Source organism: Epinephelus moara, chromosome 9, assembly GCF_006386435.1.
Source record: "Epinephelus moara isolate mb chromosome 9, YSFRI_EMoa_1.0, whole genome shotgun sequence".
Taxonomy (NCBI): Eukaryota; Metazoa; Chordata; class Actinopteri; order Perciformes; family Serranidae; genus Epinephelus; species Epinephelus moara.
In genome coordinates this window covers 11,522,772-11,550,579 of record NC_065514.1, presented here as the reverse complement: position 1 = coordinate 11,550,579, position 27,808 = coordinate 11,522,772, and the positions used below count along the sequence as shown (strand labels likewise).

The following is a 27,808-nucleotide window of genomic DNA, read 5'->3' as shown; positions in this document are numbered from 1 at the left end:
GTTGAGTGAAACTCACAGGAAATTACGATAGGTTGTGCAGAATTCATGGGGATTGATTGAATTCATGTTAATTGTTGCAGCTGCAACAACCCGGAGGGGCTGACTCAGAGTTAGCATACAATGAGGAAATGAATGGAAACCAATGGCTGCTGGACACAGTAGGAACAACACAGTCAGAAAAAAAACAGAAGTGCACATGATTTGCAATTAAAGAGCTAAAAGTCCCAGAACACACTGGTTTGCTTCTTATATTTGGCCCATTGAAGCCTGACTTGGACCTGCTGTGAAGCTGTGGCTACAGTCACGTGACACACCCATGGATCCATCTGTGGTAACCGCTGCCTTCAATGTCCAAAACCCCAAAGAGGACATTCACTCTTTGTGGGAATCATTAGCTCTCTGTCTTTCTGTGAACTGAAGGACCAAAAAAAAGGCAGAGTGGATTGTGGGAATCCTCACAAATTGTCTTAAAAGACACCAGCGAAAACTTTTCTGATGGCCACTAGTGGGACGTAAAACAGACGACTTCTGAAGCGTGCACGCGGTCTCTCGCCGCAGTGTTTTCCCATCTGCCTACTCCTGTTGCAAAGTGAGCAGTTTGTGTTGGTCACACTGTAGAGACTCTGTGGTAGAAGCTCCATCTTGTTCCCCCTTTTACTTTCCCCCCCTCGTCTGTAAATCTTACATCGCAGCAGATGTGCTTACTGTAAAGTTATTGTCAATGATTGGGGCAAATAAAACAAACAAAAAAAAAAAACAAAGTGATGTCATACCTGTACAAATGAAAGCTCAATAAATAGAAGACTTGAACAAATGTAAATACTGTATGTGTCATTTACAACACTGTTGTCTGTCGTGTCCAAAAGCAGGAGTCATGGCAGTGATTAGAAACACATTTATTAGAATAAGGAGCTCACAATAAATCAATCACAACTGGTCCAGCGTGGAGTATAAACAGTTAAAAGTGCAGAGTCAAGTGCGCCGTTGTGGTCAAAACAAGAGTTCAGTGACCTCTCCCTGCCATTAGTGATCCTTCCTCCGAGGCTCTGTGGCTTTACTGAGGTTTCCTGCCTCCTGCTTCAGGACACTCAGAAGAGACTGGGAACTCTCCAAGATCTGTAGGCGGAGAGAGAAGAAGTAAAAACATGAGCTAAAGGACGTAGAGCTGACGGTGCGGTATGCGCTGTAAGCGTAATTTAAAAAGGGGACCAGGCTCAGCTGACTGTTGTTCTTTAATAAGAGCAGCTTTGGAGTGTTTGCAGTGATTAGTGGGGGTGCTCAGGGAGTTCAGCATCAGTAAGTGGGACGTGCCTGTGTGAGATGAAACTGCTGCAGGAGGACAACATGATGCACCACTGACTAAAGTACAAACCACAGAGAGGAAATACTGGTGTACCAAGAGGCAGCAGAGTCAGTCCATTAATACACATGGTGAAATGTGCCAAATGTTGTGTGAGCATTGCTATGGACACCCAGTATGTACGATGTCTGAGGCTGTAGTGAGTATCAGACTGTGCTGTCAGACACTTGGTAGTGTGACCTGGCCTTTTATCTACTTTGCATTTGCTTAAGGGGGATTTATACTTGTGCAGCAGAGCCTACGCACAGAGCCTACACAGTTGTCAGAATTTCTACTTGAATGTTGGTGTCTCAGTAGTGTCCCAGAGTCACCTCGCTCTTCACCTGGACCCACACACTCAACACAACCCTACACAGCTAAGCAATCTGATTAATACAGCCAAGCAAAGCTAACCAGCCTTGAAGCTGAAATCTGCAGCTTTCTTCACACTTGTTCTTCATCAAACATGACAACACATCTAGCGCTGTATCTGTTTATCTTCTCATCTCATTATTGTCTTTTAACAGCTATGCAATACAATTATCTGTCATTGAGTCACCAGGTAACGAGCAGATTTTCATTTACGAGATGACACTGAGAGAATATAAAATAAATTATAAAATGGTCCCAAAAGCTTCAGTGTCCAGTGAGTGACATATTTCAGTGTGGCTCAACGATTACAAGACACACACCTTGGTGTATGCAGCCTCGGTCTCAGCGATGGTGCGGTCGAAAGTGGCGCGGGCGGCGAGTCTCTGTGCCAGGCTCTCGTTGACTCTGCTCAGCTTCTCTGAGAGGATGCGGATGTCATGCTGCAGCCGTTCCTTCTCCTCTTCCTCCTGCTTGATCTGTCGGTTCAGCTCCTCCCGCTTGGAGCACAGGTCTTCAATACCTGATGGAGACAAAAAGGTTTATTACAAAGGAGCAACACTGGATCAGCTCAGGTCAGTGATGGATAATACTGAGCCTGGGATGATGGATTTATGATTTAACAGGTTACATGTTTAACCCGCTGAAACCTGCGCAAATTGGTTAGATTTTTTCCCAAAACACAGGGAGAAGACAATGAGCCATTTAAGTAACAGCACAAAAATTAGCAAACTATTAGTCAAAAGTTACAAGTGGTAACTTCAGTATCTACGAAATTACCTGAAAATGCACCAAAAAAGAAAAGGTAGGAAAAAAAAAAAGAATAACAAGCAAATTGCCTGAAAACATGCAAAAAAGAAAAGTAAAAAAGTAATGATTTTATTGTAATTTTAATTACATTTTTTTTAATATTATCAGGACATGCTGCAACAATGTGTTTTATTATTATGTTCATTATTTAATAATTACCAAGTTCTACATCTCGTTCTTTTTATGTTTTTGCATGGCTGAACATATACTAGAACATATTTCTTGCAAAGCTGCTCAAACCAATTTGCACAAGAAAACTGATAATGATCCAGGTTTTAAAGTGTTAATCAAAATAACAATCAGCACATTAGTTGATTGGGAAAATAATTGTTAGCCGCATCTCTAGATAGAGGTCTGATACTTCTATCTAGAAATGCCTGTACTAAAGCTGCTGATTGATATTTTGCGCAATGTTATGTACATATATTTATATATGACCACAAGGGTTCATTGCTTTTTAAAAAGAACTTCATTCATAAAGTAGAATTCAACCTTCAGATGGAGTCTGGCAACCTGCCACAGACCAGACACACATGATCTGACAGGTGTCAAGTGCTCCTTTGTTCATGTTTCCTTCTCAGAAGCAAAAATCACTTTGGCTGTCAGGTATGGTCATTCTGTTGGTGGGAAACGACCAACACATTTGTCAAACCTACTCCAGGTATTAAATAATGATAGCTGTTTGCCATTAGCATCACTAGTATGGTCTGCAGAGGGTTAAAGGCTGATTTCCAGGTGATGGAGAGCATAATCTGTACAGGTTAATCAGATTGTACTGTACTATCCTGCCTGCCGGTAAAAGCAGCTTCAGTAACAGTTCAAGGAGAGCTGTAACATCACAGTAAGTGAAGCTACACTTGTAACATCACAGTGTAGGTTAAGTTAAGTTACCCAGTGAGTCTTTGTGGTCTAAGGGGAGACTATTCAGACGTATACTGACCTTTACAGACCCCACAACTGTCACCTGCAGTTAATCACTACCTGCATTACACGTTTTACAGTAACTACTAAGCTATACAATGAGTTTACCGGCAAGATAAAATAAAGATCACTTACACTTGACAAGTTCATTGTTGTAGGTCTGCAGAGCAGCAGCTTGTTGGGTCATGTTGGATTTTAACTAATGTCCGCCGACCTGCTAAGCTTCAACCGCGGCTAGATAATTTACCGCTTAAGCTAGCTAGTTGCTAGTTACTTGTTATCTAAATACTCGCGGTCGGCTAGCTTGTCATCTGTCTAGCTAAGCTCAACGCCTCAGGGATCAAACATGTACAGATATAAGCGCCTCTCCACAGAAAAGTGTTTAAACAAAGTACTCGTACATGGCAGATTTCCCGGGACAACTGAACCAAGATACTACCGGTTACGTTACGGACAGTTTGGGAATGGCGAAGGTATGACCCGCCCTACTCTGCCGTACTCCCCCTCTGATTGGCTCGCTGTAATATTCTTACCTAATCCTGACCAATCGCACTCCTTGTGCCTGAACCTGACCAATCCAACTAACGAATGCAACGACGACTAGCCAATCAGAGTGAGAGTAGGGCGGGGCAAACTTGCTGCTTCTTCTTTTGTATCAAGGTGCTTCACATCTAGTTTGCTATGCTTGCGCCCCCTTCTGACAGTTGCTGAACAGTGTCTCGGGTCGAGACTGAAAAATGCGAGGTATTTTTATATTTAATTTAATTTTATTTCATTTCATTTTATGTCATTTTATGTCATTTTATTTTATTTTATTTAGCCACTGGTGGAGGAACCACTGTCGTTTTAGTAAAAGTAGCAATGCTAAAAATAAAATACTAAATACAAAAAGTCATGCATTTAAAATATTACTAACGTAAAAGTACAAATGTATGAGCATCAAATCAAAACGTGCCAAAACTAATCACACTCCTTAAACAGGCCCATTTATAAATAATTATAGTATTAGACGATAGTTATTGATGCATTTATGTGTACATTACTTTAACATGCAGCTGATGAAGGTGATACTAAATACTACTGATGTAGCTTGTTATTAGGTACATGTAAGGTAAAGTCAGGTAATTTGTGACATCAGGTAAAATGGGACAAATAAGGTTACATCTTGGGCTGTTTAAATATGAGCAGGAAGTCACCAGACACTGCACTGTAAATACAAATGTGCTTACATGTAACAATGACTTTTATTGGTCTGAGATAACTGGTATGGGCGCACCAAAGATTCAAAAGTCCACAGGTCTCAGAACTTGCATGTTGACTCTTCCCATTTGGTAGTAAGAGTCCTACAGCTGAAACAATAAGGGTCTAACAATAAAAAATGGTTGTAGGATGTTGTGTTTTATTAACTTGCATTTCAACATTTATTGTCACAATATTCAGACAAAATTGGACAAAAAATAATAAAGCTAAAATTAAAGTAAATCCAGCATGTTTTAGGCTTACGGGTGCCATAAGATTATGCCTTATGTGATTGTGTGCCACCCTGTAATATAAAAAAAAAACAGGCAGCAAAACGAAGAGGGAAAGCACGGCAGAAAAGCTGAATTACCTTTTGTAGTGAGTATAGGCTAGGTTACATTGATGAACATGTCACTTCTTGATGTGTTTGAAGTTCCCAAGTTTTTGGTGGTTTTCTTGTGAGGTACCTGATGTCGCCCTGGCTTCTACTAATGCTCTCTAATACAACAGTAATAAACCCTGCCGTCATGGAGGTTTTAATGTTTAGGTTTTTAAACTGTTTTTTTGAAAGGCATTGGTTTAACTTTATGGTCAATTTGGAAAATAGTTTGTTGTGCTGTTGCATTGTGTTGCTATACATAGAGAGGTGTTCCTGTTGGGGTGAACAAAATCACTGAAACACCTGTTAGTATAAAACTGAACATTAGAGCCCTCATGAGGGGGATTTACTCAGTGGTGTGAGGTAGTTACAATGGGCCCCAGTGCACGCTTATTATGAGGGGCCCTATTATGCCCTAGTTACAAGTTATGAAGCACACACACACACACAGTTTTAGGTGTATATATATTTTAGCAACAGTGTGTCTTACTGCCGCTTTTACGTTACGTCCACTTGCAGATACTTGATATTGGACATATTATACAGCAATCATCATTACATATATCTGTATAAGACAAATCTACAAAAGAAAATAGGAAATTATTAGTTTCACTTGATAGTTTTTTATTGGTAAATTATAGTTTTTTAAATAGTTTATGTAGAATAAGTTTATAATTTGTTATAGATTGACACTGTTTTACAAAACCAGAAAACCATGATGGAGATGGGTTTGCCTTATTTAGGGCATGTATGGAAAAATAGCACAATTTTTGTTTTAATGTGAGTTCTTCTTTGAACACGGGCGTATTTCCAGGTGGCAGTCGGGCCACTCCACCCCATGGGCCCCAGTGCAACCGCACTGCCTGCACTGTCTACATTTACGCCCCTGGATTTACTGTATTAGACTGCATAGGTTTTTCTATTATGATTTATATGTTGATTGTATTTTATTTTATATTGAATCTTCAAAGTAACTCGTCACTTAAGTAAGCAAATATGTGTAGAGAAAAAAAGGACAATATTGTCTTAGAGCTGTTGTTGAGTTTGAGTGCAAGAAAATGGAAACACTTAAGTAAGGTACAAATACCTCAAAATTGTACTTAAGTGGAGAACTTGAGTAAATGTAGCTTACGTGCTTTCCCTCCACTGTATAAAGCACATTAAATCACAAGCAAAATGTGCATCACATCACATCCACTGACAAACACATAGAATAACTTATCATAATTATAACATCTTAACTTGTGTAAAGTATACCACGATGTAACAAGAAAAAGTCGTGTATTTCAAATGCCTGTGGATATTCTCATTTATCCAGGTCATAGTTATCTCAAGGCAATTTTAGTTTACTTAGTTTTGACAAAACTAAATCCAGTGGCGTTCGATTCAATTGCCTTGAGATGTGTATTTCAAACTGTACCAGTCAAAGTAGGCCTACATTAGTATTATAGCCAAAATGTTCTAGCAATACTTACAGTCCCCTAGGTGATATGAATGCATGAAACAGTTTCTCTGGATCAGCTTGAGCCATCATTTTTTTTACTTTTGATTTTTCACAAGATGTCCTAGTTATTTTACTAATCTATACTGCTGTCAGTGTAATTATTCCCTCTGTCTTTCCAGTTTGTCCAAATTAATATTTTATATTTAATTTGAGTATTTAGAGTTATACTGTCGGCTACTTTGTGTGTTTAAGTTTGACCTATCTGTCAGAACAGTTTCTGTGTGCTGCTACATAAAGAAATATTTGTCTATTGATAAGGACTGAATCATGTAAAGAAACAAGACCAGGTTAGTTTCATTCCAGTCATGAAGACTTGAACAAAAAGGGGAATTAACAGTCATCAAGCCTAACCACAGGTGAGAAAGAGGAATTCATACATCTTGAGAGTGTAACAGTTATTGGGTGAAGGCTAAAGGAGGACACATGTTGGTGTGACACAGCGCTGAGTAAAGAGTGCAGAGCGTCAGAGAGCAGGATTTCCAGTTAAACCTGACTGACCTCATGAGGTCAGGCCTTTTATCAAGAGATCCAATTCTATGAAGCAGATTTAGATAAACCGGACTTAAATTACCATGGAAATCTGTCCCATAGACGAGCTTGGTTCATCTCAGGCCAGTTGGTAGCTGCACCTCAGGTTTAACTGGTTTACATGTGAACAATGGAGGGTGATTAAAAAGCAGGGCTCAGATCTTTATCGTCATAGAAGTATAAAGACGTTCTCCTGATGTATAAAAGCAGGTTGTTGACTAACTCAAATTATGTGTCCATAGTATGAGTAATTTACCCTGTAACTTATTCATATTCTTAGATTGATAATGGTCCTTGGATCAAATGAATTTTTTTAACAAAAATGAATTCAAGTTGTGAGTATTGTTTTAACAGGATAAAGTGGTGTTGTGACAGTATGCAACGTGCCAGTATTCTCAAGTGTCAAAACTGTCACTCTCCCTGATTTGTGTGAAAGGAATCAAAGGCCTGTCCCAAACAGACGCCTGTCCAAATATAGGCCTGTTGATTTCAGTGATTTAAGCAAATAACAGCCCAGGCTATTAATTGAAATACAGTAAGTAATGTATCTGCGTCAGAGTAATGTCTCTAATTAATGTTTTAAATGGGCAATAAAGCTGAAAAATGTCTGCAAATTAGGCTTTAGGTCATTCATGAACTTTCTCCAGCTTGTTCAGTGTTGGGCGATCTTCTCTGCTTCCTTCCAGGATGTTCTTGAGTCCTTGAGTTCTGCCTCGACAGACCTTCTCCAGGTGTTCTTTGGTCTTCCCGGCTTTCTTTTCCCCTGTGGGTTCCAGGATAAGGACTGTCTGGTTGTGTTGGAGGGAGGTTTCCTCAAGGTGTGCCCAGTCCAGCCCCATTTCCTGCGTTTGACTTGTGCTTCAAGTGGTTCTTGTTGTGTGGTTTGCCAGAGCTCTTTGTTTGTTATTGTATTTGGCAGGTATATTCCCAGGATGTGTCTTAAGCATCTGTTTAGAAAGGCTTGCAGTGGAAAGGTATTCGCCGCCTAGAACACTCCAGTTACGTGACTTTATTAGAGCCAATCAAAAAGGAGATTGGAATTTACCTCCCATGTCTCCAGTTGAGCATCTGTGTCATGCTGGCCAACCATTATTTAGAATTATCTCAAGGGTGTACACAGCTCTTATGTTGACTTTATCAATACCAGATATAGATAGATCAAGGCTTAAATGGGAGAAGGACCTGGGAATAAGTATTGAGGAGCAGTTATGGAGGAACGTGTGCAGAGATGGGGTCACCTCTACTTTAAACGCTATAGGTGGAGGCTGATACAATTTACTAGGGAACTTTACTAATTCCAATCTTGAGACAAATTATGCTAAGAAACTTACAGGAATCCTTTTGACAATTGCTAAGAAATGTATTGCGATAAAGTGGAAATCAGACGCCCCCCTTCCAATTACAATGTGGCTTTGTGAAATCAATAGCTGTGTGCCCATTGAGAAAATAACTTACTGGATGCAGAAAAGAAGAAAGACTTTTTACAAAATATGGCAACCATTTTTATTTTATATGGAAAATCTCCCAGCACACCAGGTTGACTAATTTCCCTGCATTGGAGCTTGACTTGGCATGATTTATGAGCCTTGATGCTACCCTTTGTCTCTCTCTGTAGCTCCGATTATTGCATTATGTATTTTATTGATTCATTTATTATTATTATTTTCTTTTCCACTTTCTATTGTCCTGTCATTGTACATAGTGTCCATTTCAATTTTACTTTTTTCTTGATTTGATTTTGTCTTGTCAGTTGGTAACTGTAACTTTGTTCCTGAAAAAAAAAAAAAAAAAAAACATCAAAAGAAAAAGAAAGAAAGGCTTGCAATTTGTTGGTGGTGACTTTTGTGGTCCTCCATGTTTCTGCCCCATAAAACAAGACGGACTTGACGTTTGAAATGAAAATGCGGAGTTTGGTTTTTGTGGAGACGCACTTTGAACCACAACAGAAAAACAACAGATTTACTCCCCAACACTGACTGTTTGGTTTCACAGCCCACAATTAGTTAAATATTTTTCACAGTTTTGAGTGTAATGTAATAGCTTGGTTACTAGTAAAGAAAAATAATTGTGGTAAAATAGAAGTGAAAGACTATAAAGTGTGTCCCTACTCAGAAAAGCCCAGCTAGCATTTATATTAATGGGAGTTAATAGCAGACATTTTGACTTGTTTTATTGCTAAAATCTAATATTTAGATGAATCATTTTCAGTGTGTTGGATGCTTTTACCACATAGTTTTCTTATCTGTAGTTTTATTATCTAAGAGTTGTTATTATTGTTATTTTTATTGACAATGATAATCCCAGGTGTGGTATTAGTACACCGTCTGCAAATCAATATATGTGACGTAACCGCGGGTGGGCGGAGTTTACGTCCAGGCACCATGGCTTCGGTTGGACCCGAGGTGAGTGTGTGAGCGTTATCTACGCCAGGCTTGTTTTTACTTTCACATTGTTTTCCGGGCCTTGGAAAATGTGTTCCGGCCCGGCAGCCAGAAACCCGCTTGTTAACGAGCGGATTGTCGGTGCCGGGGTGTCGTTTTGTCGTAAAGTGCCCGCTGCCAGCCCGCAGTCTCTTGCTTTTGTGCTGGACCGGAGGGCAACTGAATGTGCAGGAAGATGCTGCGCCCCGGAACCTGAATGATGAGTTCTGGCGCGTTGTCTCCTTAATCCTGGCTTTAGTTATCCATGGTCCTGGCTCACGTCAGTGTCCTGCTTCTGCCCAGCTTTAGCGGTTCAAAATAAACTGCAGATAGATAATGCATACCTTTGAAGCCCGTGTTATTCGTGTTTGTAGCCGTATTGTCTGTCACCGGCTCACTGGCGGCTAATTTGTACACTGCTGTTTAGCTAGCTGTTAGCAACCGTGCTAGTTAGCAGACAGGGCACACTTTCTCATATCCCCACAAAAACTGATTCCCGAGGGTAAAATCTTCTTTCAACGACAGAGGCTGGTCTTTATCTTATTTGTAACAACACGTATAAGCGGTTGGCAGATTGTGTTATCCTCCTTTATGCTGTGCAGTCTGTTAGCTACATGATAATTGATGCAGTCAAATGAAGGCAACAGTGGCACTGCTGCCTACAACCTCCCACTGTAAACATATGGCGCCAGGTCTCAAACCGGATTTGATGCTCTTTGCATTATCATTGCTACACATTAAACTTTTCACAGGAATTATTCCTCTGGTGCAGGCATGTCTTTGTTAGCTATCTGCAGTTGTGATCATGGCTTTCAGTCGGTATAAAGCAGTCCAGAGGAGGCTGTATCAAGTTGCATTGTTGTTTTATGGAGGTTTCATCAGTAAAGATGGAGTAGATAAACTGATCACTTGGCTACAATGACACACAAGTGTGCAAATCTATCAGTCCTCCAGTCTTTGTTTCTTTTTCTTTTTTTTTTCTTTTGGAGAGATAACATCCGGTCCTGGTCGACAGAGGTCGCTCGAGCTGCGTTGAGATTATCTGCTCAGCAGTGTTGGGAGTATCATGAAGTGTAGTAGAGTGGAAAAGAAAAGGTGTGGGGCACTGAGCTGTGCAGCCACTTCCTTTTGCATTCACAACTTTGTCTTGTTTGATATGTTGATGACTTTGGCACATAGATGCAATAGGTGGTTTTAAAGGGTCAGTTCACCCAATTAAAAAGCACATTTCCCCATTTCCCCACACACCTTTAGTAGTATTCTAGCCATGTAGATAGCCTTGGTTTTATCTGTTGATATTTTTAGATAATACAGTGCTGCAGGGATGGCGTTAATTTGTAGGCCAGCTCGGAAGTTAACACCACCCTGGTTCCCTTGACCAAAAGCCAATGGATCCATTGGATTTAAGATTATTGAAGACTGTCATTTGAACACCACTTTTATGATTTTTGAAGCATACATGCAATCGCCAGAAGAAAAAAAGCTAACACTAGGCTATCAATGACTTTCACTATAGTCGTATGACGTCAGCATCACCACCACAATGAGGCTGTGAAGCCGTGTTGGGCGTGACAATGTTCTGTAGTCTCATTTAGCCACTTATTAGCAACTGCTTAAAGATTCAGATTCATGAGTGGGGTATTTACTGATGTTTGTAGGTCTTGTGTTAACCGCTGACCGTATTTAACCAATAACTAATTCAAAGAACCCATTGACTTCAAAATGAGGCAAGAGGAAGTGCGAAAATGCTAACTCATTTCTGGGTTGTAGGACTCATTCCACCACCACAATGGAGGCGAATGGATTTTCACTGATGCGTTTTTAGAAACCCTGTCCCTGAAATAAACAGAGCTCACCATCCTCAGTTTGTAAGGAGTATTTACTGACGCATTTCATGTCGTAGAACAAAATGTAAAAATCTCTCAAGCTTGTGTTAACCGCAGACCTTATTTGACCAACAACTAATTCAAAGAACCCATTGACTTCAAAATGAGGCAAGAGGAAGTGTGAAAATGCTAGCTCATTTCCCAGTTTTAAGACTCATTCTACCACCACAATGGAAGCAAATGGATTTTCACTTAAGCGTTAAAAAAATGCAGCTACATGTGTTCTTAGTAACCCTGTCCCAGAAATAAACAGACCCCACAGTCATCAGTTTTCACTGGAACTATTCTCTACCAAAATATTAGCTCAATGCAAATTGTTGACAATGTGTGATGATGAGTCCTGCTGAATTGATTGGTCAGTAAATTAATGAGATGGTAGACTGAGGAGGAATTGCCCAGCATGTTAATACATCTATCTATCTATCTATCTATCTATCTACCCTTGTAACAGTCTGCCTGCCTCTTAATGCATACATGCATACAATTAGGCCTCTGAACCAATGTCAGCCTTATCTTTGAGCAGTATGCTTCACTTCGTTGCTGCCCCTTGCTGGCAAATGCTCGATGCAGAGAATTTGTGTCAAGGCGTGCTGTTTATTTTAATCAGCCATCACAAAAGTTAAAATGTTTGCTAGCCACTGAGGTTTAAGTGTTTATTTCACTTCTTGAAACTACAAAGAAAGTGGTAGACGCTTTCCTGTGTGACCGTTTGAACAGACTTCATTTGCATTGTCCACAAAGATAGCAGTCCGCTCCCCATAGCCTGATTAGCGGCACATTAACAGCAAGTTCTTTCACAGTAAATTTACAGTACTATCTTTAATGTTTGACAACACTCTACCATGCATATGAAGCAATTTGCCGTACTAGTACTTATATTTTAACTTAAAGAATATGCAGGGTTCTTTAAAGTTTTGCACTATGTAGGACAGGTGTTTTTCATTTCCTGGTCCCTCAGTGTACCGTACAGTGTGTGTGTGTGTGTGTTTCATTCAGCATTCAGATCATGAGTGCATTGAGACAGGAAACATAGCACGAGAAGAGGCTTGGTTGAATGTGCAAGTAGGGCTTTGGGCTCCTGTAGTTGAGGTGAAATGGTCATTATTGGCCTTGTGATAGATTCCACTCATCTGATATCATTTCCTCTCAGGCGTCTCCCGAGTATTGTACGGGTATGATGGTGCTGACTGACACATGACTTCTTGAAAGAAACCGACAACTATCAGAAATATTTTCCTGTAATTGCAAACTGTCATGTAGATGACCATGTGCCACCCACTAAGCAGAACCATGCATGAAGAATGGTTGATATGATGCAGTTTGCTTGATCCCGAGGGGTTAGGGAAAAACTTCAGTTCACATTAGAATTGTATTTGTTATCTTCTATGTAGGTTTCTTTCGAAGTTTCTACAAATCAGTACTTGTATGTCACTGTTAAGGTTATAGTTTCACATTGTTATACTGATGGAAATGAAGAACCATTTAGCTTACCACTTACCAGTTATTCTTTGGTATTGCAATTCAGTGGACTAAAAAGCGTGAGTGAATGATATGGAAGGCAGTGCATCACAGTCTGGGATGAGCAAAACATTCAGAAATACTGGTATGCTCTGTGTTTAAAAATTCAGGTAGCAGCCACTCATTTACATTGGCACTGACTGATTTCACCTTATCGACTATAGATTTGATCCAGGACCTTTAGTGGGCTATTTGGATCAAGGAAGTTGTGAGAAACAAGGTTCAAGTAGGCTACAGCCGTGCCAGATATAAGCATCGGATTGCCATTGGCAGATACCTAATATTAAATGACTTCAGACTGGGATTGGGGACATCCCCAATCAGTATAGTCACAAAACTGATGAAAACATGAACATAGGCCATAGAGTCGAATGAGGCAAGTGTCCCATAACCAACAAATACTCGCAACTGTACTCATGTCATGGTCTTCGTCTTAAAACAACAACAGAAAAACCTGTTCAGCAACTGCACTGTTGACAACCTTGGCACGAAAGATTAAAGGTATGAAATCCCCATCAAGTAGCCCTTTAGAGTGGTAAACATTCAGTGTTCATCACAACTTTAAATTTGAAAGGGGTAAAGATAACATACTGATGACATTGCTTTTCTAGTACTTCACCAGTAGTAGAGTTAAAACTAAAATTTGGTCCTGTGGGATGCCCTGATAGCTCACCTGGTAACGCACATACCATCAAGGCTGACGCTGCGTTAACACTAATCCGTTTTTGTTTTGAAACATAACTTTTGCTACTGTTAGCTTCTACACTAGTCCTGAGTTTCTGAACCCTTTAAACACAAATCATTTTAGTTTGAAAGTTCAGGGGTTGGATTTTAGTGTGGACAGTGGAAACATAGACTTTTGAAAACCAGGACACAGATACCTGCTTTCGTTTCCCATTTGCATCTTATCAGTCATGATGTGTCAATCAAAAACATACGCTACCTTTTGTGATTTTCATCCTTCTTGTGTGGGTACTCCTTTTCCATTTTCCGTTTCCTCTGTTGATGGATATTGCTTTCACTATCCAAGTCATGGGATGACCATAAACTAGGGATGCACCGAAATGAAAATTTGTGTCCGAAGCCGAATAATATTAAACACTTGGCCGAGTACCGAATACCGAATATCGTTGTTTAGTTTTTCATTCNGAACGGCTCGTTTCTCCTCTGACACATCACATACCTGTGTTCGGCTGGCTCGGCTGTTCAGATACTTCTAGGCAGTCCACACGCCAAGAAGAGGATGTTATTGGAACCGACTTCTCCGTTGCCGGTAAGCCGATGGCCACCGTATTTGACAGGAATACATTACTGTCTGTGTCTGTGACCCCCGTTCAACCCACAATCGGTGGGATTCGCCTTTCTTTTCTGCTGCTGGTTGAAATCTGTAGGCTGCTCGCACAGCATGCTGAATGATTTAAGCCTGTTTTGCTCGCTCAAAACTATTTTTAGTCGCAAATGCGAGTGCGGTGACAGGTTCTTTGGGGATGTTAAACCTTCGTAGAAATCTAAACGTTTCACTTACATTACAGAAACTATCGTATAGCAAGGTTCCAGACCTCTGAATTGCTGTCCACATCATAGACGTTGTAACGTTTTGAGGATGTGATATGCATGTGACCCACCATGTGAGATTTAAAAAGTAGCTGATAGCAGTTAGCGACTAACTAGAAGAAGAAGAACAGCAGTCGATAATACCCGTACATTGGGAAAACAATGAGGTCCGGGAGCTCCTTACCCTCCGAGCAGAGGAAGAGATCAGCCACAATAGGGACAGTAAATGATTGTAGCCATATTATGCCATTTTTATTGTTTATAAACTGCTGCCAATGCATATGTTTTATGTCACACTCCAGGCCAGTGCTGTTGTGTTTCATATCACACCTATCACGTCTCTTTTGATTCTGTGATGCTGGCATGTGATCTAAAATCACACAGTGGAGCGGCATGATGCCTCCGTTGTTTGGTTTTGTGTAAAGATGCAAAGGCAGCATAAAGAAGGGACTTCGTAGCTGCCCTGTAGCACGATCTCTGTGCAAAAAGTGCTTGAGATTTGTTCTGCAATTCAGTAATATAGTAATATAGTACAGTAATATTGTGCCCATTGATTATAGTGGCAGGGGAGAAAATCAAGGGGATCGTCAAAGTCATTGGGGTACATCGTCTGGAAATCATACATGTTTACAAACTGTTGTGCCAATCCATCTCGTAGATGTCAAACCACGAGGGCTGACACCCTCTGGTCGGTTGGTCAGAAAGTTCTTGTCTGACCCAATTGTCATTAGTTGGATAATCCATGGTGTTACTTTTATAAAGCCCTGTCTCCAACAAAGCGTCTTTTTCCCAGCTAAAAATGCCAGGAGCTGGGGCGCTGGTGGCTTAGTGGTAGAGCAGGCGCCCCATGTACAAGGCTGTTGCTGCAGCGGCCTGGGTTCGACTCCAGCCTGTGGCCCTTTGCTGCATGTCACTCCCTCTCTCTCTCCCCCCTTCACGCTTGTCTGTCCTATACATTAAAGGCTAAAAAGCCCTAAAAAATATCTTAAAAAAAAAAAAAATACCAGGAGCTACTCTGTAAATGCCAAGCTGGGGGTGCTAGAGTGCTTTGGAGGCATAGTCTTTTTCAGCCAAGACACTTTGGTTGCATCAAGTTGCTGTGATATGGTGTATCCACGGAAGTAAAAATGTGGGTACAAAGTGGAGTACTTGCTCAGGCCCTCACCCTGGATGAAGGAAGGCTGAAGCACGTAGCGAGAGAGGAAGGACCTGCTGGTGTTTGTGGTCAGCAGAATTAATTTCTCCTCCATTGTTGTTGCTGTTCTGCATTTGTACGGGTGTGACAGTTGGTCTTTGTGGTAATTGTCGTGCTCCTTCTCCACTGTGATTGGACGGCTGGATAAAAAGTAACAGTGAGATGCACAGCATTTTACCCAAAGTTGAACATTTCCAACTCTCTGTGACCAGAAAAAACACCACTGCAAAAACGTGCAGTGCTCAGGGCACATTAAAAAGGCTATCTCTAGAAAATTGCATGGCAATCCAAAAGTTTTCAAGGTATTTCACTCCAAATTAAAAATGTTAACCTTGTTGTAGAACTAGAGGTAAAATCAGGAGATCACTAAAATCAGAGGGCTGTATCTTCAGTTTAGGTTAATTTTGCTTGACACTCTTTATTCTGTACCTAAGCAGCACCAGGTTGCTGCGGTACATGGTCGCCACCCTCTGGTCTCCCCCCAGGTAGCCACGGTGAGTAAGCGGCTTTGAGCCACAAAAGAGCTTTAGCATTGTTAACTATGTCAGCACCACTAGCTGTGCTGATATTGTCAATGGCTCAGAGTTGCAGAGCTTTCAGTAATTATCAATGCTGAAAGGCATTGGGGCGACCTGGTGGTAGACCAGTAGAGTGGGTCTGATGTGTCCACAGCAATGCTGTTGGATTGGGACGGCATTACAAGCAGTAAACTGAAGAGTAGAGTTAACCTGTAGTCCAACATGCATAACCTGTCAAAAATATTCTTAGCAGTTAACAGATTAATGCTTAACCGATGACATTCCTATATGGGACCATGACTGTCTTTAGCAAAATGTCATGGCAATCCATCAAGTAGTTGAGATATTTCAGGTTGGACCAAAGTAGTGGACGAACAGATAGACTGAAATTGTCATTCCCTGTGCTATGCTGGTAGCACGACTGAATCAAACATACCAAAGCCCCTTTTACACAGCCTGTTCAAGGCAGGAATATGGTTATACCGTCTCACCTTTCTGTGTATACGTTACGGTCGCAGAATTGGGGGGACAGAGTGGTCTCGCCTCGCCCATTAACAAAGGTAATAACAGGGCCAAAATGATGTCTGTATAAATGGGCAGGGTGTCCGCGGGGTATTAAAAGTTGATAAATCAAATGTCAGAAAATGAAGGCCCTTAAAAAGTATTAAAAAGTCTTAATCGCGATTTTATGAAGTATTACATTTTCTTGGCATTCAAGCTTTGACAAAAAGTATCCATGAATGTATGATTTATTTTCCTCCTCGCAACTATTACAAACAACGATGTGTAGGTAGGCACACTCGGACTGCCACTCAGGGCCATGCGCGTACCTGTGCGACATCACGCAACGGTCCAGGCGCCAAACAGAGGAGCCAAAGACAATAAAAATGGGGAAATGCAAGTTGATGGAAGGCAAAACACATGAACTGAGGCACATGTCCTGAGTTTTGATATTGGTGTAGTATTGTAATTTCAGTTACTTTCAAGCTTTATTTCTTCTCATCTTATCTGAGTTCTGTTGTATGTTTGTGCTCCATAGATTTAATTGCAAACTACAACTGTTTAGTAAGTAAAAGATGCGTTGCTGCTAACGACAGCTTGAAGTGGCGATGAGGTCTTAAGGTTTTTTGGGAAGGTCTTAAAAAAGTCTTAAAAAGGTATTGAAATTAACCTCAGGATTCCTGCATATACCCTGATGGGACAGCCAGCAGGACGGGATCATGGGCGGGCGGCATGGGTGTGACATTTTGACGTCATGTTATGTGTGTGACCCACTGTGGGAGATAACTACGTAGTAGCTGAGAGCAGTTAGCAGCTAACTCAGAGAAGAATAGCACCTGAAAATGTACTTGAAAATGTGCGCAATCCCCAAACAGAGGAAGAGATCAGCTGCCATATGATAGAGACAGTTAAAGGTTGTTATGGGCATGTTATGCCATTGTTACTGTTTATTAAGCACAGCTGACATGTTGTGTTTCATGTCATGCCCATCACGCCTCTTTTGATTCTGGGATATTGGGATGCAGTCAATCACATACAGGAGTGGCAAGATGCTGCAGCTGTTTGGTTCTGTGTAAAAAAGCAAAGGCGACATGAAGAACAGACAGCGCAGCGGCCCTATAGCATGATCTCCGTGTAAAAAGGGCTAAAGTGTGCAGGGCTGCTGGCTTCAGGCCTTGCCATGGTCAGCCATCTGCTTTGCCCTTTTGGGGCCCACTGCTATGAAGTAAGACATCTGGTACTTCTTTTCATTGTCTAAGTTTAAATCTCTGCAATCATTATCAACTTTGTGCCCATCAGAGCCTCTATCATGACTCACAGTTTCGCACTGTAACAAACATTTGTTAGGCTTTAGTTAAAATGAGTTTCACGTTATAGCGTTGTAGGCCGAGGTGTTCTTGTGTCAGGCTTGAGGCTTTGTCGTGTCACCCAGCAGTAAAGCTGTTGTTCTTTGCTTATGGGTGGCCTCCTTTGTGTCTTGGGTGTGTTGCATAGCTCATAGTGAATTAACTTCACTGGCTTTTCACTTTGCTTTTGTACAGTGTCTGATCTCTACTGATACCTCACCTCTTTTACTTTATTGCACCTCTGCCATGGATCGAGGAAAGAACTTATCTCCCCTTGTTTTGTGTGTTCATTGAGCCCTGAAAGTTGATATAAACCTGAGCCTGTACGTCAGGACAGGGTTGTTATTCATTGTTAAGTTGTGAAACAGGAGAAGCCACCAGCATCTCTACATCTGCATTCCAGTGTGTCCAAAAGAAGAAGAAAACACATATCACATGGCAAAGTGACAAGCTTCTATTCTGATGATTAAGTATTTGTTTCAGAAGCCATTATGAATGTGAGGATTGGCTGCTCTTTCTCTTATTTGTGTCATTGGCTTTTGGACTATTGGGCAAATGGATTTATAAAGACGATACAGCATGGAGACAGGGCCTCATTAATTCCTACAAATGTTGCTCAGTAGCACATGAAGCAAAAAAAGTTCAACTTCATGGGTGTAAAATTGCTCGAATCTTCTGCATCATTTGGCCCATAGACCAAGCCCACTACAAGTGGCTTACTTCTGCTGGCTGAACTGGCTACTTCCAGTTTAGTACACCGCTAACTTGAATATGGATAAAAATTCTTTAAATGAGCAGCTCTTCTAGACTTTGAAATGTTATCGGACCAAATTAATCAAATCCTGACAGTGAAAAAAGTCATTTTGTGGGGTTGTGACGTTCAAAAAAATGGACCCACTGATTTACAGATGTCTCTTTCTCAATGCGAGACTGTGGGACAGTATTTTTGGACCCAATGGCATCATGTGACTGACCTGGAATTTGTAGTTATGCGGTCAGGCCACTACGTCAAATTGGCTTCAAAGTGCAGCACACTTCCTGGGGGCCTGGTTGAACAAAATAAGTCGTTAGAAGTAGGGCTGTAGTCAACCAAAGAAAATCTTGGCCGACTAAAGTCGAACATAATCTTCAACTAATCGATTAGTCGCAGGGAAAAAAAAATCTGCATGTTATTTTTACTTCTGCGGTGGTGTGTCTGTGTCAATCTGCAGTTACACCTCCAAAACACTAGTCGGCAGTGGAGGACTGTGTCAAGTGCTGTAAAGTTTAGTTCAAATCAAATTTTATTTATATAGTTGATTCAACACACACATTAAATGTGGCTTAATAGGGACAGTTTCAAACACAAGTATGCAAATTGGCTTCACCATAAATCGCAGAACTGACAGACAAACACTTGTCTTTGTCTGGACACATTTCCCCAACCAATACAACATGCTAACGTTATTAGCACAAGTCTATAGCATTTTACATTGTATAAATTAGCCTAGCGCATAGCGATCTTTTCCTCTTCTCATATAAAACCAGGGACAACAGCAACATGTAACAAAGGTAACGGCACATAATTTGGCTCCATTACAACTCACAACATTCACTGACAAAACAACTGTCTTATACTGAACACGTTTTCCAAGCAAATACAACATGCTAACGTTATTAGCGCCAGCCTATGGCATTTTACATTGTATACATTTGCCTAGCGATGAGCGGAGATTTCCTCTGCTCATATGCAGCCAGGATATATCCGGAAGTATAAATCCCTGAAGGATAAATCACAGTCACGACTTGAAATGCTATTTTAGTGGAGGCTTTATTGTCTTCACAATTTATTGTTTCTTATCTGTGAAATACAAGTAAATACAAGCTTTGTTTCCACTGAGGGAAATGGTTTCAGCTTACAGAAACAGACAGGAGGTCTGCTTCACCACGACGCTAGTCTGAGTGGGCGGAAGTTCGCTGCATAGATCAGCCTCTCATTGGGCGGAACGAGCCACCCGCTGAAGTCCCGCCCTACCACCTCCGGTTGTTATAGTTGACAAACGTCCTTTACTAACTTTTGCGGTGTTTGATCTTGCGGGGATGTAGCCATTTTTCTGCCATGGTTCGCGTTCTGTAGGCGATATTTTTATGGGCGTGTTACCAACAAAACCTGTTTCCCCCCGGCAATATTTTTGCAAGCGCACCGTTGCTGTGGCACCGCCCAGAACGATTGTGATTGGTTGAAAGAAATAAAAAAAAGCCGGGGTGTTTTTTTTTTCTCCAATCTTAAAGTGAGAGTCGGCGGAGCCAGACCTTTCTTTTCTTGAGAAAGGTCTGGTGAGCGAGACTACCGTAATGCTGAGCGTGAGGGTGGGCGAGTCCAACTTTCTGTCAACACATTTTCACAGGTAACTTAGTGTCCCCCCCCCCCCCCGCAGGAAATAATGGATTAATCCTGGAGAGCTGTTGACGTAGCACTTTTCTCCTTATGAAAGTAACACGGCGATTATTCGACCAATGAGAATTTGGTCGGACGAGAGCATAGCGACCAAATAATCGACTAATCGACCAGGAGACTACAGCCCTAGTTAGAAGACACCACAGTAGGCCAAGTCCACGGGACATTTTTGAAAACTGTTTTTTCCCCTCCTTCTTTCTCAAAAAAATCTGTTTACACAAGTACATTGCAAAAAAAATCTCTGTCCAAACTAAAAAACAAGAACACGATTGAAGCACTGTCAAAAGCACGGTCAACCAGCTGGTGGTGACATAATCTTAACCTTAAAGCCATGCAAAGAAGAGGTAGAAGACGAAGAAGTTGTTGGCCAATCAGAAGCCAGAAAAAAAGCTTATACTGGAATGCTACCTGTACTGCATTTTGAGTCCTCTGTTCCTCGGTTTAGTGGAAGAGTAACTGTACATTTCTGTGTAAACATGTACTAAGTCTTGTTAGCAAGATCAGAGCCAGCATTACGCCCGCCAGGACAGGAAATATCCCCTCATTTGACTTGTCTCACAAAAAGATAATGGCGGATACGTCAATGTCCCAAGCCAGTAACTCAGTTTTTCCTGTCAACACATCAATGCATAGTTTCTGGAAATCTTCAGCCTGGACGGAGTTTTAGGAAAAGTCTGTTTTCAGTGACCTAAAAAGCAGTTTCTGTGTGGAGTAAAGGCCAAAATGTACAGAATGGGCTTTGTTTTTATACAGTACATGTGTACAAGGCCTCAGTTTGGGGAACTTTTGATGGGTGTTGTCACTATTAAATGACATATTGTAGACTAAATGGACACATAATTAAGAAGTGATTGTACTGAAAACAATGCACAACAATGACTTGGCAACAATAAAGCCTTTGTACAGATGCATTGTGCTAAATAGGTATTGTACATTTATATTCACTCAGGTTGTACTGAGCACAGCAGACCTCTTTAGTTTGCCTCTTCTGGTCCTTTTGTGTCTCTTTCCTTGATTGTTGCTCAATCTGTTCCTTCATTTCTGTGACTCCAGTATCTGTTGCATGGCCTGGCAGTGATAGGTTTTGCTGCCCTCACTGGCCTGAGGCTCATGGGAGACAATAGACTCTCCTGTTAAGAGGTTCAGATGTGGCCTGATGTCCACAGTTGGAAATGTTTGTCTAATCAGGCTCCTCGGTGACATCCGGCTTGCTTCTGGGCCTCTTATTCTCTTACCTCTACCATGTTTCCCTCCATTTTCTTTTGTTAATGTGCCTTAAGTGACTCTGCAGGCTCACCGTCGGCTACAAAACCCCCAATCTCTCCAAAATGTGATTGACCAAAATATACTTCTATTTTACATAATAAAGACAGCAGTAATGAAAGAAAAGAAAGCAAATGATTCTTGTTTCATAAACTACTATTGACATAAATTAGCATGTGTGAGGTATAAACATTAGTAGGGTATATGTCATGCAGGATTGTTAGATGTATTTCTGATTGGATGTGCTGTATTTGTATGGCGAGTCTGCTCCAGTGGATATCTTGAGTGGCAACGAGGTCTTCCAGTCTAAAGAAATGGAGTGGTGTTACAGTTTGAGCTGACTGAGCATGCTCTGTGGAGAACCTCTGAAGAGGAGGACCGACAGAGGGAGCCACCAGGTCACATGACCGGCGAGGTGAATGTGCATGCGGGGAAAGAAAAGGAAACGAGGAACAATCTGTCCGACACATTCTTGCTCTCTCTCCCTCTCTCTGTCCTCCCCCCTTCCCTCTGTCTCTCTCTCTCTGCTTCTCTCCACCTCACCCACTCACTCTCTCCCTCACACACACTCTCTCTGACGCCTTCTTCTTCTCAATGGAGGCCATGAGAAGAAAGCAGGTATGATGCTTCCTGGAGGCACACTAGGGAAAAGATATGTTAGCTTTATACTCTTCACCCTTGGTTGGCTTTGAATGGTCTGAGGAGATGCATAGTTCTCGCTCCTCAGTTTCCTTTTCTATAAAAGTTACAATCAGTTGGTCTGAGCTCATTGCTGTCTTCTCGTCAAGATGGTTTCTCAGTTTGTAAGGTTCGCTTCTCGAGACTGTTGCTGCTGCTTTATCAGCAACTGACTGCTCTTGATTCTTCAAATCAAGGACTTAATCTCGAGGAGCAGTGTTTTTGATTTGGTGGCAGTGCTGCTGTATCAAAGGGAGATGTGAGTGTAGCGTGCTGGATCATGTTGTTGGAGAGAGCTCCTCATGGATTAGCACAACAGCTGTATTTAGAGCAATCACAGCACGGGAAATTTGATGTACCTCTCAATACATTATAATGACCGTCTGATCTCCTGGGGTTCTGGAAACTACCCTGAGAGTTGATTTTTAAATCTTAAACCCAGCCTCCTTTTGTCATACTCTTCTTTTACGCCTCCTCTTTGCCCTCAGTGTATCCCCTCATGGTCAGTGTATAATGAGATCCCAGGGGGCTTGATGTATGTGCCGCCTTGGCTATGTTATCAGGAATATACTGGAACATAAGGCTGCAGTGACTGCTTATCAACCTAAAGGGTGCATGTTAGGCTGCGGTGTGAGCTGCCATGTTTACCGGCTTTGATCTTCTGAGCAGCTTCCTGGCTGAGGGCCAGACCTTGCATGTCTTGAGCTGTCAGTTTGCACAATTAATCAGCGGACAGGTCAATTATTGGCTTATTCCTGGAGCTTATTTGAGAGTTTATGCAAAACAGACACATATTTAGTAATTTTTAAGATTTATTTTTGGAGCATTTTTGCCTGTTTGTAGATAATGAGCAGTGGAGAGGTGACAGGAAATGAAGGGGGGAGAGGAAATATGCAGATGCAGATCCCAGATGCAGACTGGGATCAGTGCAACTGCACGGTCAGCGTGTTAGATCAGTAGACCCCCAGAACACTGCATAGTTTTTGATTTAAGCAATATTACAAGAGAGGATGTGTTTTACTGTTATTATTGGTATGACAACGTTTGGCAGGACCGAAGCGCTTGCGGACAGATTAAGCTGCTATGTCCGCGAACTTTACATCCAGGTTTTTTTTGTGTTAAGTGTCTCGTAATGACTCTGCTTGCTTGTCTTACTATTTCTCTGCTTTTACAATGTTGTCTTTTGTGTTTGGTCAGCTGAAGACAAATTTACACCCATGGTGGACAATAAAGATATATTCTATTTTATTTTAAGATCAATATCTTAAAAAAAAAAAAAAAAAAAGGAGCTAGATGCAAAGCCTAGATTCGTCGTGGTATAGTCTCACCGGCAGAGCTGATGTGATCCAAACATTTTCAATAACTGTTAACTTCAGAGCGTTGTAAAGTCCTAAAGTCAGAAAAATGCTGTGAATTTTGAAAATGATTACATCTATCTTTTTTCAGCAAACTTTGTCTTACAAAATATTTTGCTTCAGTCCATATTTGCTGGTGTTAAGCCTGTTAAAAACAACATTTTCACGGCTGTCACAAAGTATTTGCTCTCTTTTGCTGCACACAAGGAAGGCATGCACCTCTAAGTTACTAACATGGCAGTCTTGCACCAGTCTAGCAGAACAGTAAATAATGGTCGATTTAAATCAAAATGAACAACAAAACGATTTTGTATCAGTATTGTAGCCTACTGGAAATTGATGCAGCTCTGGAAATATATTTAGTGATGACAAAGGTGTGCTCTCATTTTGATCATGTCTGGTTTACCAATCAGATTGTCTGGTCAGATCTATCATTTTGTTTTGAGGATATCCTGAACCAAAAAAAGGTAGCCTTTTCTTTTTTAGGATAGTGGTGGTTCCCAGTTTTAATGCTGGGTCAGAGGAAGGGGCTCAGAGATGAATCAGAGGAAGAAAAGAGCTGCACAAAATCAAGTATTTACCTGACCTTGTCTGCAATTGTTGCTATTGCTATTTAGTGCAAGTGAAATACTTTATAGTTTCACTTCTTCAGGCCTCTAAAAGTGATTCAAATGAAAGAGAGGAAGGGTAATTTTGCCCACTTTGGTCTCACAGCCCATAGTAGATGCTGCCTCATGTCAAGGGATCATATGACAAAAATGTAAGGATCTCTGGGATGGCAACTCGTCCTTCGTTTACGACTGTTTGAAATTACGGTGGTGTACATTTGTAGAAAATCATTTTATGTCATTTGGGTTTTGGCCCATGTGTGTGTCATCGGCAGTGTAACAACTGATTGTGTAATGTGTTTTGCCCTGACTTGTTTTTCAGGCCTCCTAATGATAACATCAGTGTGTGTAATTCAGGCCGTGTCACATGTAAGGTTCACGTTATGTTGAAGGGACCGTGAATGATTGATACATTTGAATATTAGATAATCCATTAGGGGCTTATTGTTAATAATTATTAAGATTATTTGCAGCTTTTTTTTAAAAAAGGTCCAAACTGCAATGTAAGCTCTGAAGCACTGGAACCTTATTTTTTGCAGCCATGGCTGAAGCTTTACTCTCTTCTAACATCTCTCCATTTTTTAATGTGCTTCTAAAGGTTCCTGATCAGCACTCAGAGCCTTGGCTTCACATTTGGAGCTCCTTTCAGCCGCCCCCATATGCCCATCCATGAGCCTCCAGACCCCTACGTTCCCCATCTAGTGGAAAACCGCTGCAATGGCCGCGTTCTGTCAGTAAACAATCTGGTTGCGAAATGGCGGAGATCTGCAGACAGGCTTCTCTGCTTCCCTTCCCCCCTCTCCTTTCTGTCTCCAGTGTGTAGGTTCCACTTTCCACCACTAGGGGGAGGGATGAGGCTGGTGTTGTTTTTTTGTAACTGGCTCTCTTCAATCCATGAAAAAAAGGAACTGAAGGATTCTTCTTCTCTTCACTCTCACGTGTGCTCACTAGATTCCTTGAGACCATACACCACAGAGGATTGTCCCAGACTAGATGTTCATTGGGAAACACCCTCAGATATTGTGCTCACAGCTCGGCTCTTGGCCTGACCTTGTTGCTGTTTGACAAGGTGCGTGTTCGGCTCAGGGACTCAGGAGCACGTGTTTGGGGAATGATTCGGGGAATCTGTCCTGATGGCTCATTTAGTTGGGGTCTCGGTTGTGTGCAGGTTTCAGGACACATGCTGTTGCTGAAATCTGAGGATTTGTCTGTCAGAGCCCATGGAGAGGAGAATTTAACTGCTTGAATCAGCTTGTTAAAATGAAGCTTTCAGTGTCTCTTGCAGGTCTTGTGATTGGGTAGTTTGGGGAGAAAATCTTCCCTCTGCTTCCCTGAGACAATCAGATACAATGCTCACAGTAACCTGCCCCAAGCAGCACATGTGTTTGTATGTCTACCTTTATTCTGCTTGGTGTGAGCCTCACAAAAGGTCGAGGAGAGTGTAAAGCTTCCTGTGGAGCCCTAGGAACGCTGCTCCTCAAGGACAAACTGACCTAGGGCCACTTTCCTTTGATATTTGACAAAAAATAAAGTGTGAAGAGTTTGGAACAAACAAGCTGGCTTTAACAAGCAAAGCAGGACCCAAAGAGAAAGCAAAAGTGTAGATTCATGATGTTTTCCTCCTGGGCCTCTTTTGTCTCCTTTGGGCCCATTTTTCCCAGGGTGAGCACAAGGTTGACAGTCTGCTCTGTAGTAAGAGAGAGTTTCACATTTCCTGGTGTTGCCTCTGTGACTCCTTCCTCCTATGAGATGTAAAGACGGTCTGTGGGTGGTTGAGATTTCTTTTGAAGCTCCAGTAGTGCATCTACTGCTCCTCTGGTTGGCTGTAGCGCAGAAAGAGAGAGGAGAGACAATGAAAGTGCAGGGGGGTCGCCCTCATTCTCTTGGCTTACTCTATAGTCTTTGATTCCGACGAAGACGCAAAGAAGGAGGTTTTAGCAGTCAGGGCTCAAAGAGAAGATGGGTTTTATTCAGATACTCATGCTTGGAATTGGATTCAGAAATATGTGAATTCATTGATTTGTGAGTCGATAGAAAATATATCAACAGCAGGCTTGATAATCAAGCAAAAATGCCAGACATTCGGCTGCTTTTCTCCTTTATATATCCGTCAGGACTGCAGCAGTTATGTTCATTACTATAAACTATTTTCCCAACTAGTCAAATAATCAATTGATAATCGTAATTGCTTCTGCTCTGATATTGTAAATTGAATATCTTTGGACTGTTGATCAGACAAACAAGGACTTTAAAGAGGCTACCCTGAGCTGAAGTGGGAATTTTTAACATTTATAGACCAACCAGTTAATTGAAAAAGTTACCCAGAGATTAGATTACAATGAAGATCAAATAATTTTTAGCTGGAGCTCCAAATTTGATTTCCCCTGGCGTATGTGTTCTTGTTTCATCAGCCCGCTGGTCTGGCCAAAGGCAGCGTGGATAAGGGTGCCTCCACAAAGAAAGAGGACCTCGATGCGGCGAGCAACGGAGAGAAGAAGCCAGGTAAAATTAAACTTGAAAGCACCTCATTAATGAAAACGACCTGCTTACATTGTGATTTATATTTTTTGTTTGTCCGTCCATAGATGGAGAAAAAGAGATAGCAGCCCGACTGGCCTCTTCCCCTCCAGCAGAGACAATGCTAAACGGCACTGAATGTGATGACGTGAGGCACAAGAGCCCGACACATGGCTCTGCTACGGCCAACAACAAGACTTTACTGTTGGTAAATGAAAACGGCATCCCAGACACGGAACCACCGCACGGTTCTGTCACTGGAAGCAATGGATTCATTCTCACTAAGCAGCAGCAGGAAGGCGGCTCTGCAGCGACGCCGGGTTTGGGAGTTTCCCCCCACAGGACTAACTGGTTGCCTTCGGGCTCACCCACAGGGGGACACACGGCCAAATCTCCCCCGGCCTCGGCATCTGGGTGCACACAGAGTTCAGGTGCATTAAGGACTGATCCCAGTACAGGGACAACATCGGGACAGGGGACACCAGACACTAAAAATGGCACGGCCTCGTCACCCGCCCTGGCTCCAGCACCCGTCACGATACACAGAGCACGCAAGACCATGTCCAGACCTGCTGTCAGCCCGGCACAGAAGGTAAGCCATCAGAATCTGGTGCATCATCAGACTCTCATTAATGTTTTCTGCCTCTTATTCTAATTTCTGTCTGTTAGAGGGGTATAGTCAAAGAAGAATCAGAATATTTTTCCAATATCAGAATACACTAAATGAAAAAAGTAGATGGACATCCTAACAAAGTATGAAGACACATGCGCAGTAAACCCAACATCTCCTTCCAAATCATGGGCATTAATCTGCTCCTTTAACAGCTTTCCACCAGATTTTGGAAGCTGGCTGCAGGGATTTGCTCCCATTCAGCCACAAGAGCATTAGAGAGGTCCAGCACTGATGCTGGCTGAAAAGGCTC

General features: G+C 41.7%; 2 protein-coding genes across 3 annotated transcripts in view; one reads left to right on the top strand and one right to left on the bottom strand.

The window, feature by feature from the left end:
* Nucleotides 1-879: 879 nt before the first annotated feature.
* ssna1 (Sjogren syndrome nuclear autoantigen 1) lies at nucleotides 880-3,920 on the bottom strand. The gene is made up of 3 exons (XM_050053142.1): nucleotides 3,575-3,920; nucleotides 2,032-2,231; nucleotides 880-1,116 (listed from the first exon to the last, which is right to left on the bottom strand). The coding sequence occupies exons 1-3, from the start codon at nucleotides 3,624-3,626 to the stop codon at nucleotides 1,024-1,026; spliced, it is 345 nt and encodes a 114-aa protein (XP_049909099.1). The 5' UTR covers nucleotides 3,627-3,920; the 3' UTR covers nucleotides 880-1,023.
* A 5,534-nt stretch (nucleotides 3,921-9,454) lies between these two features.
* Nucleotides 9,455-27,808, top strand: part of ehmt1b (euchromatic histone-lysine N-methyltransferase 1b) — a 40,304-nt gene continuing 21,950 nt past the window's right edge. The window contains exons 1-3 of one of the 2 annotated variants that reach the window (XM_050053136.1): nucleotides 9,455-9,491; nucleotides 26,780-26,870; nucleotides 26,954-27,477. In XM_050053136.1, coding sequence (XP_049909093.1) covers nucleotides 9,471-9,491; nucleotides 26,780-26,870; nucleotides 26,954-27,477 — 636 coding nt within the window. In that variant the 5' untranslated portion in view covers nucleotides 9,455-9,470. Of the gene's footprint in view, nucleotides 9,492-26,371; nucleotides 26,391-26,779; nucleotides 26,871-26,953; nucleotides 27,478-27,808 lie in introns of those variants that run through there. The other variant, XM_050053137.1, reaches the window with a different exon arrangement.